This window comes from Rhinoraja longicauda, chromosome 23 (assembly GCF_053455715.1).
Source record: "Rhinoraja longicauda isolate Sanriku21f chromosome 23, sRhiLon1.1, whole genome shotgun sequence".
Taxonomy (NCBI): Eukaryota; Metazoa; Chordata; class Chondrichthyes; order Rajiformes; family Arhynchobatidae; genus Rhinoraja; species Rhinoraja longicauda.
This window is the reverse complement of record NC_135975.1, coordinates 7,915,657-7,931,211: the sequence shown is the minus strand read 5'-3', so window position 1 is coordinate 7,931,211 and position 15,555 is coordinate 7,915,657. Positions and strand designations below refer to the sequence as shown.

The following is a 15,555-nucleotide window of genomic DNA, read 5'->3' as shown; positions in this document are numbered from 1 at the left end:
ACACTTCTTTGTAAATTTCATACATCTTCTTGACAAGCACAAATAAAGAGCTTTTGTGACAGGTCACAAAAAAAATTTATTATGATTCTTTGCTATAGCAATCTCAACTTAGCCAGAGACATATATGAGGAAGGATGTGCTGGCATTAGAGTGGGTCCAGAGGAGGTTTACGAGAATGATCCCAGGAATGGTGGGTTAACATATGATGAGCGTTTGAAGGCACTGGGCCTGTTCTCTCGCTGGAGTTTAGATAGATGAGGGGGGGTCTCGTTGAAACTTACAGAGTAATGAAAGACCTCTGTAGAGTGAATCTGGAGCGGATGTTTCCACTTGTGGGAGAGCCTAAGACCAGAGGCCATAGTCTCAAAATAGAAGGACGTACCTTTAGAAAGGAGAGAAGGAATGTCTTTAGTCAGAGGGTGGAGAATCTTTGGCATTCATTGCCACAGACGGCTGAGGAGACCAAATCAATGGATATTTTTAAGGCACAGATTGACAGATTTTTGATTAGTAAGGGTGTTGGGGGTTGTGGGGCGAAGGTAGGAGAATGGAGTTGAGAGGGAAAGATAGATCAGCCATGATTGAATGGCGGAGTAGACCTGATGGACCAAATGGCCTTATTCTGCTTATGAACTTATGAACATGATCCACAAGAACGTCTAAATTACTGTATAATTTATACAAGGTTCCAGTCGCTTGAGAAACAGTTAATATTCTGAAAACTGTGACCACCAGGTTCAAGAATAGCTTCTTCCCAGCAACCAAAGGGCTCTTAAACATTACATAATCTAGTGTGCGCCATGGAAGATAATGTGGAATAACTACGAATTAGTGTGAAGTCAATGGTCGGGGCGGACTCAGTGAGCCAAAAGGCCTGCTTCCATGCTATTCTCTAAACATTAAACTAAACCACTAACCTTAAATATGAAATACTATGGACTGTGTATTTGGTTGCACTACGAACGTTGTTTTTTTGTTGTTGCAGAAGTATTAGTTATTAATTTGTTAATTTTCTGGTTATTATATATATCATTAATATTTATCATCATCATTAATGATTATTGTTAATATCACCAATGATCTGTTGTGGACCAAACACATTGATGCAACAGCCAAGAAGGCACGCCAATGCCTCTACTTCCTCAGGAAACTGAGGAAATTCGGCATGTCTCCAAAAGACTCTTACAAACTTCTAGAGATACATCATAGAAAGCATACTGACAGGTAGCATCACAGCTTGGTTTAGGAACAGCTCTGCTTAAGACTGCATGAAATTGCAGACTGGTAAATGTAGCCAAGTCCATCATGCAGACCAGGTTTCTCACCATTGACTCCATCTACACGTCACATTGTCTTGGACAAGCACCCTACACAATCAAAGATGTCCCATCCCAGTCATTCCTTCTTCTCCCCACTCCCATCCAGCATAAGGTAGAGATACACTCACCATCAGACTCAGAAACACCTTTCCCCCCTCTGTAATCAGGCTTCTGAACAGCACTACCATAAGCCGGCGATTCACTACCATAAGTCGGATTCACTACCATAAGTCGGATTCACCTCTACCCCATTGTGGATGTTGGGCTTTGTCTAAAGAACCTTTGCGCTACACTGCTATATTCTGCACTCTGTATTATCCCCATGGCTCTATCGATTGTACTTGAGTTTGATTTGATTGCATTTACGTAGAGTATATGAAATCTGCATAGCATACAAAATAAACTTTTTCACTGTATCTCGATGCACCTGAGTATCAGTGTGCTTTGCATTTACAGGCCTCTTAAGCTGCTGCAAATAAGAATTTCATTGTTTGGTTGTCAGTGAATATGACAATTAACCACTCTTGACTTTTATATAGGCCAAGAGAACTTCACTGTATCCTCCCAAATAAACATTGAAGATTAAACAGTTTGCGAGCAGTGAATCAGCAAAGTTTTTCGATAAATATGTTTGCAATCATATTTTACGGCCGAAAATCCTATTCTTAAATTGCTGGCTTCTGTTAGCTCTGTGCAAATTAATTGCAGGTTTTTGTCCAGCCCTACAACTCACCTCTTCCTCCCCTTCCACCAGTTCCTCGCACTGCTCTGTGCTGCTGCTGTCGCTGCTGCTGAGCGCGTTGTCCAGCAGCTCCTGGAGGAACTCCTGCGCCAGCTCCCTAGTACTGTCGTCCACCATGTCGCAGAGCATTCCCTCCACCACCGCCTCCTCCACCGCTTCGTCTACGGCGTCCCCGGCCCACTCCCTGGCCACCTCCTCCACCAGCTCCCACACCAACTCCAGGCCCTCCGCCTCCTCCTCCTCCTCCACCACCACCACCTCGGGTACATCGCTCTCGTTAGCCGCCGGCGCCTCCATTATCCACAACTGGGTCCGTTCAGAAAGCGCCCATTCCCTCGCTCATTCGGCCGCCGCCATCATGTTGTCGGGAGGTTGCTAGGAGACGAGCGCCGGTCTCTCTGGCCAGAGAACTACAATTCCCATCATGTCGGCGGGCGGTTGCTAGGGGACGGACGCCGGGCTCTCTGGGAAATGGACAACAATTCCCATCATGTTGGCGGGCGGTTGTTGGGAGACGGACGCCGGGCTCTCTGGGATTTGGACTACAATTCCCATCATGCACAGCCTCGGCACATGCGCATTCTCTTCCCGAGAGTTAAAGGACAATAGGTGCAGGAGTAGGCCATTCGGCCCTTCGAGCCAGCACTGCCATTCAATGTGATCATGGCTGATCATTCTCAATCAGTGCCCCGTTCCTGCCTTCTCCCCATACCCTCTGACTCCGCTATCCTTAAGAGCTCTATCTAGCTCTCTCTTGAATGCATTCAGAGAATTGGCCTCCACTGCCTTCTGAGGCAGAGAATTCCACAGATTCACAACTCTCTGACTGAAAAAGTTTTTCCTCATCTCCGTTCTAAATGGCCTACCCCTTATTCTTAAACTGTGGCCCCTGGTTCTGGACTCCCCCAACATTGGGAACATGTTTCCTGCCTCTAACAATTCAGATTGTACATTTGTTCTTGGAACTTGTGGGGTTTTTTCTTTGGCGGATAAAGATGGGGTAGGAACAAAGACAGTAGTAAAATTATGTGCAGAGGTGTCCTGTTTTGGAGGATTGTGTATATGATCATAGAGTCATACAGAAGGGAAATAGGCCCTTTGTCCACCATGGCAACCAAGGATGCCCCAACCACATTAGTCACAGTTGCCTGCATTTGGCCATTATCCTTCCAAACCTTTCCTAAACCATGTACCAATCCAAGGGTCTTTTAAATGGTGTTATAATACTATCTCCTCTGGCAGTTCTTTCCATAAACCCAGCACCCTCTGAATGAAAAAGATGCCCCTCAGGTTCCTATAAAATCTTCCCTCTCACCTTAAAACTACTGTAAGTCCTCTTGTCTTTGATTCCCCTGCCTTGGGTAAAAGACTCTGTGCATTCACCCTATCTATTCCCCTCATGACTTTATGCATCTCTGTAAAACCATCAAGAGAGAGACTGTATCAGTCACACTGACCTTAATCGGACTCAGCAACACTTGACAGCTAGCTAACCGAAGGATCCTGTCTCAGAAAATTAACTTGGAAGTTCACTTTGGAAGATATCAAGGCCTTAGATAAGCGTGCAAATGGTATTAAAATAATATCGATGATGCAGGAGTTCACTCACATGGAGGTACTAAAGAAGCTGAGGTTGTTCCACCAACCATGAAGAAAGTCATTCCATAGAGGCAAAGTTTAGAAATGTCTGAAAATAAATCGACAAGTGTGTAAGTTTTCCCAGTAACCAAAGGAAGCAGATTTAAGATAATTAACAAATAAATCAGAATTAAGCTGAAGATACTTTTTATGACGCAAGTTATTTGGAATGTGGTAGGAATAGATTTTTTTTTAATGCGCAAGGAATTAGATAAATACTTGAAAAGGGAAATAATTCAGGCCACAGGTTTGATGCCCCTAATGGCCACTTTCTGTGCTTCATCATTCCATGACTCTCAGTGCAGATTTGGAATGAGGATAAACTCACTCAGCTGTAATTATCCATGGTAACACCAGTTTGATGCAACAACATGAAACTTAATCTAAATGGTTGCAAATATAAAAAACCCTCAGATGCTAGGAATCTGAAATAAAATAACATAAAGTGCTGAAAGTAGCACATCAGGCAAATGGGGAGGGGGAGGGGGGGGGGGGGACTGCAGATGTTGGATACCTGAAACAAAATAACAGCAAGTGCTGAAAGTAACACATTAGGTTGTGTCCATAGAAAGAGAAACAGTTAAACAGTGTGGAGACAAACCATTCACAGACATTCTGATGGTCTCTCCAACCTTCACCCTCTGTAACGTAAAGCACACTCTTTCTTTACTAGTCTAGTAACTTGTCTAGTTACAGTACTAGTCTAGTCCAGTTACTAGTCCAATTTTCTTTAATAATCCATCATTGACCTTGAACTTTAACTCTGTTTAAATTTTAACTACCGATGCTGCCTGATGTCTTGAATGTTAGCAACACCTCTTGTTTATATGCTCTTGTTTGCCTTTTAACATGGAAAAACTTTCCAGATGCCTTTCCAGAAGTATAAAATGTCAATCCAAGAAATTTTAGGACAATTTGCCATAGAAGGCTGTGGAGGTCGCCAGTGGATAAATTTAGTGGAGATTAGATAGATTCTTGATTAGTACGGGTGTCAGAGGTTATGGGGTGAAGGCTGGAGAATGGGGTTAGGAGGGAAAGACAGATCAGCCATGATTGAATGGCGGAGTAGACTTGATGGGCTGAATGGCCTGATTCTGTTCCTATCACTTATGAACTTACGACAGATGACCAAAATCTTGATAAAGAATGTAAAACATATTTTTAGTTCTATTTTTTCTCTGAGTTTCTTCTAATGCTGCAGTTCTTAGTTCTTGATTCTTTCACTTTCTATGGTTTTTGAATAGCTCAAAACAAGCTCAAATAAACTCAAGAGTCAACAGAGGATGTAACTGTTCTGTAACATTACTATTTACTAGCACCTGCAACCAAATTCTCTGCCCGATCAGACCTAAAATAAAATATGTTATGTACTTTGATGTTTTCCAAGAATCTCAGAAGCAGAGAGAAAAGTACTGACCCAAAACAGACGAATATGCAGAGGCATTAATACGTGGACATGCAAACACTAAGCCACAGCTGATCACCGAGAGCAAGATAAAGAGACAGGGAAACACACACAATGACTGAAGCACAAATAAGCAGCTTTGTCTTCTCCAAATACAAATTATGTCCAGGTTCTATTTTTACAAACAGCTACCTTTGCTGGAATTGTTATAAATGCGCTGTACTACAGATCACAGAAAAATATTGGATAATAACAACTCCCATGAGGTCAGCAGTGCCTGGGATGATATAGTATACGTTAAAATTTGCCGAAAAAATTAATTAAACAATGAATCAATTTAACATTAAATACATGAAGAGTAATGTTCAGCAAATGTCCCAATCCAACATTTTAAAAATTTAAATGGAATCTTTAACTCAGTAAAACATTCCAAGGTATTTTATTGAATCTTGCTGTTGAATCACACAAGGAGATAACAGATAACCAAAAGTTGAGTCAAAGCAGCACATTTTAGAGAGCATCCAAGAGGTGGAGAGAGATATATAGAGAGAGAAAATGTTCTTGGGACGAAGTAGGATATTAACAGCCAAATACACTATTCCCAATGTTGCAACAAATAAAATTGGGTATATATGCAAAATGCCTGAGTTCCAGACTTGGAGGAACATTTTGGAGTTTGAGGGAATTGCACAAATAACCCGAGGTTTTTGGTGCTGAATTATTCGAGTCACTAATCGGGCTACAGTTGGGTTCTTTACTTTTCTTTAATTACTGGCAATCACAGTAACAGGTAACTCAACACACTGTCTCTACTTGTGCTCCAAGGGACTTCCAGCTCAATACAAAATAAATCCCCAATACAATAATGGAATTAAAGTTAATGTGGGGCGAGACTTTAACTAACCAAAATCACACACAATTATAATATAATTAGTAGTCACATAAAATAACTATAACAATAATAACACCAATAATACTTATCTATATAACAATCCTAATAATATTACAGACGTATTTCTATATATTGTATTATTACACACACATAGGGATGAGTGAGCCCATGAGATTTGAAAGCAAGAATGGCAATATCATGCTGGCAGTCAATTTTGCTTGCTCTGTTCTACGACTAAACATGTTAGGCCAGACACCCTTTTAATATCGTGCTCTGAAGTCATATTCTTGTGTAGTTAAAACTCTCGGTATCACATTCAGTCAGCACAGAGTGTCTCCATTAATATGGCAATCCAGAGCTTGTTGAGCCTGAAAAGCTGTAGTGATCACCATTAGCCCACTGATTGAGATAAATTAACTCTATATTGACAAATGGGTGCATTTGTGACTTGTGACCTATGTGTCAAGCTCCTTATTGTAATGTGTGGTGGGTCATTAACAAAACTATTGTGGCAGAGCCAGCTCTGTAATTTTACCTTTACCTAAAATTTAAGCAGACTCCAGATGTGTATATAAAGCAGAAAGGAACCAGCATTGTGGAGCACAAGGAACTGCAGACGTTGGAATCTCGAGCGAAACATAAACTGCTGGACTCAGCAGGACGGGCAGCATGTGTGGAGGGAATGGATAGGTGACATTTTGGGTGAGGACCCTTTTTCAAACTGTGCTGACCCACTGAGCTACTCTAGCACTTTGCATTTTGCAGAAGGTTGTGTAGATAGGGTTAAGGGAACTTGGGTGAGAGGAGGCTTGTGGGATGCATCAAAGCCTGTACCGCCTCATCAGGTTGATTGACCTGTTTTTTTTTGCTGTCATAGAGTCATAGAGTCATAGAGTGATACAGTGTGGAAACAGGCCCTTTGGCCTGGCTTGCCCACAACAACCAACAATGTCCCAGCTACACTAGTCCCACCTGCCTATGCTTGGTCCATATCCCTCCAAACCTGTCCTATTCATGTCTAACTGTTTCTTAAACAATGGGATAGTCCCAGTCTTAACCACCTCATCTAGCAGCTTGTTCCATACACCCACCACCCTTAATATGAAAACGTTACTCCTCAGATTCCCATTAAATCTTTTCCCCTTCACCTTGAACCTGTGTCCTCTGGTCCTCGATTCCCCCTACTATAGGGCAAGAGACTCTATGCATCTACCTGATCTATTCATCTCATAATTTTGTACACCTCTATAAGATCCCCCCTCATCCTCCTGCACTCCATGGAATAGAGACCCAGCCTACTCAACCTCTCCCTATAGCTCACACCCTCCAATCCTGGCAACATCCTCATAAATCTTTCCTGATCCCTTTCAAGATTGACAATATCTTTCCTATAACATAGTACCCAGAACTGAACACAATATTCTAAATGTGGTCTCACCAACGTCTTATACAACTGCAACATGACCTCCCAACTTCTATACTCAATACTCTGACTGATGAAGACCAATGTGCCAAAAGCCTTTTTGACCACCTTATCTACCTGCGACTCAACCTTCAAGGAACCATGCACCTGTACTCCTAGATCCCTCTGCTCTACAACACTCCCCAGAGGCCTACCATTCACCGTGTAGGTCCCAAAATGCAACACCTCACACTTCTCTGTATTAAATTCCATCAACCATTTCTCAGCCCAACTGGCCAATCGATCCAGATCCTGCTGCAATCTTTCACAACCATCTTCACTATCTGCAAAACCACTAAGTTTTGTATCATCAGCAAACTTGCAAATCTTGCCCTGTATGTTCTCATACAAATCATTGTTGTAGATGACAAACAGTAACAGGCCCAGCACCGAACCCTGAGGCACACCACTAGTCACAGGCCTCCAGTCTGAGAAGCAACCTTTCACCAACACCCTCTGCTTCCTTCCATGGAGCCAATTTGCAATCCATTCAGCTATCTCTCCTTAGATCCTAGAGATCTAACTTTCCAGAGCAGCCTACCATGCGGAACCTTGTCGAATGCCTTACTGAAATCCATGTACACAACATCTACAGCTCTGCCTTCATCCACCTTTTTGGTCACGTCTTCAACAAGATCAATCAGATTTATGAGACTCGACCTCCCACGTACAAAACCTTGCTGACTATCCCTAATCTGACCTTGCCCATCCAATTGCCTGTATAACGTATCCCTCAGAATATTCTCTAGTAACTCTCCAACTACGGATGTTAAACTCACCGGCCTATAGTTCCCAGCATTTTCCCTGCAGGCCTTCTTGAAAAGAGGCACAATATTTGCCACCCTCCAGTCTTCCAGCACCTCTCCTGTATTTAAGGACGACTCATAAATTTCAACCAGGGCTCCCGCAATTTCCTCTCTAGTTTCCCGCAATGTCCTTGGATATATCTGATCAGGCCCTGGAGATTTGTCTACCTTCATACACGATAGTATCTTCAGTACTTCTTCAACGGTAACCCTGACTGCTCTCAAGCCACTTCCATTGACTGCCCCAAGTTCCTCCGTCTTACTGTCTTTTTCCTTGGTACATACGGAGGAGAAATACTCATTGAGGACCTTGCCCATCTCCTGTGGCTCTGCATAGAGGTGACCGCTTTGATTCCTGAGAGATCCCACTCTCTCTCTAGTTACCCTTTTCCCCCTTATGTATTTATAAAATCTTTTGTGATTGTCTATAATGCTACCCACCAGAGCTATCTCCTGGGCCCTTTTTGCCCTTCTGATCTCCTTTTTCAGTTTGCTCCTTAATTCCCGAAACTTCTCCAGGGATGCACTTGATCCCAGCTGCCTATCCTGTCCCATGCATCCTTCTTGTTTTCGACCAATGATTAATTCAACATCATTTGAAAAATACGATGAAGAGCAACACAATACCCCCAGTGTTTCATTCAGTACTTTCTCTACTTGTGCTCAATGGAATTTTCTGATATATCCTTACATGTTTCCAGAATGATTGCTCTGCTGAAAATCTAATAAACCACTTGTGTGGTTATAATTCACAACCCAGACCTTCTCATCAGTTCTGTGCTTTTACCTTGTGTCTTTCTCATTTCCTTCAGGAAAGCCTTACACATGATATCAAGTAAATTAGAATATTTTACCATTCTCAATATTGTGCTGTATCGATGAAATGAGAATTTAATTCACATCCTTCTGACTCATAGACGTTTGTGTTACCAAAGGAGCTATGAAATACCCCATATTTGTTGGGGAGCCTGCAACAGTCTATCCATCACGACAAGGAACTGCAGATGTTGGTTTGCAAACAAAGACACAAAGCACTGGAGTAACTCAGCGGGTCAGGCAGCGTCGCTGGAGAACATCGATAGTTAACGTTTGTGACCCTTCGTCAGGAGAGTATTCGTAAAATTGAGCAGCTTGAACATTCCTGAATATTCGTCTAATTTTGTCACAGCTTTTGCTCCACACAAGCCGTCCCTTAAGAGCAGTATTCTCATTCTCTCACCCTCTCTCTTGTTAGGATAAGTCTTGATTTTGTGCAATGCTGTAATATGGGCTATGTAAGTTGGTAATTTATTTTGTACCCCTCCCCCATTTCCACAGAAGTTAAATCATAAAGCCTTTAAAAAATAAATAACATCAGGGTAGAGGTTGATGGATATATGGAACATCTGCCAGATGAAGTAGTTGAGGCAGATAACAACATTTAAGAGACATTTTGGACAGGTACATGGATAGGAAATGTTCAGAAGGACATGGGCCAAATACAGACAAATGGGGACACATGGAAATGCAGATGTCGGTTTACAAAAAATGACAAAATGCTGGGGTAACTCAGCAGGTCCGCCAGTATCTCTATATTTTCTTGCTAAGTTACTCCTGTATTTTGTGTCTTTTCTTGCGGGCAAATGGACCTAGTTTAGATATGGCATCTTGGTTGACACAGACCAGTCAGGCTGAAGGGACAGTTTCTGTGCTGTTTGACTATGACTAAGTCTGCAGATTCTCGCAGGCTAATGGATGTGACCATGACACCCAGGAAATGCCTGGATTCTTGAATACTCTTTTCTTGTTTGGAGACCAAGTGGGTCGATAATTATTTTCCCGTCCTGTCCTCTTCATTGGCTTAGCGTAAATGCTAAGCTCTCTATAGGATTGTGTAACCATTTTCCCACTTGGGCTGATGACAATATTCCTGCTGTCAGTTCTCAAGAATGGAGCTACTCATCCAAACCGGTAATGGAAGTAAATTCTGCATTTTAGGGTGTCGTGATTCTGCTGAGTACTTGCCCATCAACCAGAAGGCTGTGAATTGGAGTCTCGGGACTGTCTGTCACTTTGAGTTGTCTTGCCACAGTTGGGTGAGCTTTCTCAGGTCTCAACCAGGTTGCTTGATGAAATGCCACATGAAAGAAGAGACGAACTCAAGCTTCTGTCTAATCTTATCACACTTGAATTGTCCCAGCTGCTGCGGAAGACGAGAATAATTCACAGCATTTGCTGAGGAATCTGTGACCCTAAACTGCCACTCCATGTCCACCGAAAAACGTGAAGACTGTCAAGATTTCTCTGACAACAAAAATACGAAATGAGTGCCAAAATATTGCAGCTCATTTTATTGTGCAGCCAATTGTAACAATCTCTTTATATCAACAACATTGGAAAATGATCTAATTCAATATAGGGGACAAGCTACTTCAAGTCAAGGAGAGGTTTTTTTAGAACAGTAAACGTCTGATCAGAAATGTATGGTTTAGACTAAAATTACTGCTGCCAGCTATCCAGAAACCTTCTGCTCTCCTGAATAATTTACACTGCATTTCGGTATTGCTGTTTCTAAGGCTTGTCCTAGAAAAATGGCCAGCAATGTGAAAAGAGAAATAGTTAATGTTTCAGGTCCCGGACCCTTCATTATTTCTAACATTTTCTTTTTTTATTTCAGGTTTCCAGCATCTGCTGCTTTTTGTGATTTTCATTGCCAATTATGATGGCTGCAACAGGGAATCCCATCAGGAACTGCCAACAATTTATTGACAATTTATCTATTGTGTGAAAAAAAGGTCCCACCATTCCAATCCTGTGCTTGTTCCCCAAAACAAGACACTATTTACATTAATTCAGCACATCATGCAGCAAAATATGAAATCACAGATAATGTAGGCTTCTTTTTTGAAAGGAGTTCTTGACCTCTAGTGGCCACTGCTGACTGAGCAACAGGATAATGGATTGAACCTTGGACACAACCCTTCAAGCAATAGCTGAGCATACACAATTATAGAGCTCAGGGTCAATCCTTCGTGCTGCCAATTAGCTTCAGGTTAAGAAGCGATGAAAAAGATTAGGTTTCTATTCCTTATCACTGACTTCCTCTCCCCCCTTGGTAATTTCCTGATGCTGCAAAAGGTCAGTTATGACTTGGTGTCTTATTTGACCTCAAGGTTAGCTTTGGACTTAAAATCGGCTATATCAGCTATGTCTCGCTATGTGAAACTACATCCAAGCCTTTAATATCTTTAGGCTTTGACACTTCTCGTCTTGTTCTGATCACATCTCACTTTCCACTTTACATAAGCTGACCTTTATCTAAATTTCTGTTGTCATGTCCTGTCTTACATTATTCATCTTGTACCCCATGATACGCAGCCCAGCAAAGCCTCAAGTTTTTTTGTGGCCACATCCATTCACTCAACTAAAACTTCCTTCAGAATTCCTGCACTCTGTTGAACCTGGCATCTTCTGCTGTTCTTAAGTTTAATTGTCCCATTATTGGTGATATTGCCTTCTGTATCTTAGGCTTAAATACCTGCATTTCTTTCCCTCAACTTCTCTAGATCCTTACAATGTTCCTTCTGGTTATGGTGACTTTTGGTTTTTTGACCGTCAATTATTTTGTTTGATGACTCCACTGCAAAGCAGATTGGGTTATTTTTACCATTAACTGTGCTGCTCTTTTTGATCGTTGTGTTAAATATCATGTCTGGAGATTGGATAGAGTGCTGATTTATAAAATAAAATGTAAAATTATAAAAAAAAGACTTGCATTTATATACTGCCTTTCACTCCTTAAGGACATTCCAAAGGGTTTTGCAGTCAAAGAAGTATCTTTGAAACGCAGTCAGTTTCCGAATGTAGAAATTGCAATCAAAACATTATGCACAGCATTCACTTTTAAACTAATGGAAGGAAAACAAAGAGCAAATCTGTGTTGCTGTACCATTGTGCTGATTGTCACTTACAATTCCTGCTAGTATTTACTAAACAGGCTGCAAGCAACATTGGTTACCGCAAGAGAAAGAATCTAGTAGGAGATTGCATCCTTTCATTGCGGCCCTTTCCCTTCTCCATCTCAGAATATTCCTGCCTCCTTCCTCTGCTTCCCCTTCAAGGGACCCTCTAATGTCTCCTACGTGCTATTTTCCTCAGTCCCTGAGCTACCATGGAACATGCCATCCAGAACAGATAAATTAAGGAATGTAAATAGACCATTTAAAATAACAACAACAAAGCTGAAAGTACTCAGCAGATCAGGCAGCATCTGTAGAGGAAGAAATAAAGTTGACATTTCAGGTGAATGACCATGCTTTAGAATGAGAAAAGGTTAGAAATGAAAGGTCTTAAGTGAAGAGGAGTGCGAGGGTGGAGAGAACCATGGGAAGGGACAGTGATAAAATGACATAGTGGAGTTGTCTGAAAGAGGATGGCATAGTCTAGTGAAGAACAAAAGGCTTGAAGGAGGGAGGATAAAGAGGAGGAGATGAATGTCATCTGAAGTTACCAGAGGAAAAAAACAACTGCTGGAAATGAGAGACATGTTTTGTGGAACGGCTGATTATATTGAGCAGTTAAATTCAATGTTGAATCAGAGAGGCTGTAATGTAGTGTTCAAATTAATGTTGAACTCCATCTGGCAAGGCTGCCTTCATCAACCAGAACATTGAGTACACCAATTGGGATGTCATGTAACAGTTGTACAAGACATTGATGAGAATGCACCTGGAATACTGTGCAGTTCTGGTGATCACACACCATATAATTACAACATTTAACAGACATTTGGACCGGAAGGAGGTGATTAAGCTGGAAGGGTGCAGAAAGGTTTCACAAGGATGTTGCTGGGACTGGAGGGCTTGAGTTATAAGGGGAGATTGGATAGGTCTGGATTCTTCTCCCAGGAGGGAAGGAGGATGATGGGTGACCTTTTCAAGGTTGGTAAAATCATGACTCAGTGAGTCGAGCAGCATCTGGGGGAGGAGAAAGAATTGTTGATGTTTCGGATCGAAACCCTGCAGTGCGTCTGAGAGTGGAGTGGGAAGACAGCCTGTGTAGAGGAGAGGAGGAATAGTGCGACTGGGGCCATTTGGTGACTGGTGGAATGAGGAGGGGAGGGGAGGGGTTGAGTTGGGATACGGGGGCAGAGGGATGATAGATGGAGGCAGACAAAAACAAAATAAGAAAAGGCATTTGGAACCAGGTGATAGGAGTGGCGAGCGAAGGTGGAAATAGCTAAGAGGGTGATGTGCATGAACTGAACATCTGCCAATGCTGGAATCTGATAAGTGAGGAATGTGGAGATGGGATCTATTAGGGGAGAGGTGAACGACAGATGTGGTAGGGAGTATCTGGTGGGTAAATTGTTTGTGCAGAAGGTGATGGAACCATGAGAGGAAGATGAAGATAGAGGTATGGCACAGGGCGCTGGGGGGGTGTCTGAAAAAGGGGACAAAAATAGGAATGGAGATTGGCACATTGTTTTTTGCACCAGATTTCCGGCATCAACACATCATCTGTACGGTAAAGCTAACTTGCCTCACCATCCACCTGCCGGTCCTCCATGTCCACCCCTTCCCAGCGTGGCTCGATCTGCCTGACATCCTTCACCTCTTCTCTGTCCACCTGTGTAGCCCATCCACCTCACCTCTTCCCCTTCTCTCTTTATACTGGTTATCTTTCCTCTCCACTCTTACTCCTGTTCAACGGTTGTGACTCGAAATGTTGACAGTTCCTGATCGCCCAAAGATGCTGCTTGACCGGCTGAGTTCCTCCAGTAGCATACGTCATCTTTTTGTATACCATGCTGTGTGGATCTTTGTCGACCTGCATGGATTCCATGGGCTGAATGGCCTTCCCTCATGACTTTTCCATTGCTACAATGGTAATTTTATAATCATCTCATTAGCACTGAATGCCAGGTTAGAAATAGAATTAAATCATTAAATTACCTGGAAAAAGTTGGATGTCATTAAAAATCTTAAAAAAATGCAGATGCATGAAATCTGAAATAAAAACAGCAATTTATTTGGGGAGCACAGTGGTAGAGCTCCTACCTCACAGCGTCAGAGACCTGGGTTTGATCCTGACCTTGGGTGCTGTCTGTATGGAGTCTGCACATTTTCTGTGATTGTGGGTTTCCTCTCAAATCCCGTAGGCATGCATGTTTGTAGGTTAATTGGCCTCTGTAAATTACCCCTAATGTGTAGGGAGTGAATAATAAAACTACAGTGAACGGATGATCGATGCTTGGTGTGGGCTTGTTGGGTCAAACACCAGTTTCCATGCTGTATTCCTGAACTAAGCAATGTTAGAAACACTCGGCAGGTCAGGTGGCATGCTACCTAATTTACTGAGTATTTCCAGCATTTGCTGTTAGATAAGTCATTGGCAAGGCTCACATCAGAATACAGGTAACTTGGCATCCAGCCAATTGTCTGCAAGAAGCAACTCTCTAAAATTGCATAAGTGTTTCAATAGAGGAAGTGTGGTAGAACCAAAGATAATAGAGGAGCAAGATCGACCACTCGACTAAAACCTGTAGTAGATCATGGGTAAATTTCAGCACTTTTAGGAAGCAGATTCTGTGTGCTAGACTGGGCAGTGTTCACAACTCTGCAATTTCTTCGTATATAAAATGTTCGCAAACAATTATTTTTGTTCAACTGCTTGGACAAGTTGATAGTTGACATTTATAACTATTTCTTGAAGAGTTGCTGCTTCGTGATCTTTAAACTTTGAAATTTACTGATTGAATATTTGCACTAGAGATCCACTCTGCCGGTATCAGGCCAATTGATCATATTTAATGAACTGTTCTTCTTTACTCTCTCTGTTAATTTTAATTTCACCTCCACGAGCTGTATCTCTTTTTGTTTCATTTTAAAACGTAATGGAAGCAGAGATTAGGCATTTGCAAACAATAGAACTCTACTGTATCCACAATATAATTAATAATAATAATAATAATAATGCATTACATTTATATAGCGCTTTTCAAACACTCAAAGACGCTTTACAGGGATTACTAGAACATAGAGAAGAAAATAAATAGATAAATAAGTAAACAAACAGAAAAAGGAGACAGAAGGTGAGGTGACCTTCAGTGGTTGAAGGCAGTGCTGAACAGGTGAGACTTCAGTGATGTTTTGAATGTGGTGAGTGAGGAGGAGTCTCTGACGGTTTGGGGTAGTGAGTTCCAGAGGGTGGGAGCAGCGATGGAGAAAGCCCTGTCCCCCCAGGATCTGAGTTTGGTCCGGATGGGGGGGGGACAGGAGGTTGGCAGCAGCAGAGCGGAGGGTGCAGGTGG

The 15,555-nt window shown here is 42.1% G+C and overlaps 1 protein-coding gene across 1 annotated transcript in view; it reads right to left on the bottom strand.

The window, feature by feature from the left end:
• Window positions 1–2,405, bottom strand: part of lrguk (leucine-rich repeats and guanylate kinase domain containing) — a gene marked incomplete at its 5' end in the record, with an annotated part of 76,874 nt that extends 74,469 nt beyond the window's left edge. The window contains 2 exon segments of the mRNA XM_078419533.1: window positions 2,053–2,364; window positions 2,367–2,405. Coding sequence (XP_078275659.1) covers window positions 2,053–2,364; window positions 2,367–2,405 — 351 coding nt within the window.
• Between the last annotated feature and the right edge of the window lie 13,150 nt (window positions 2,406–15,555).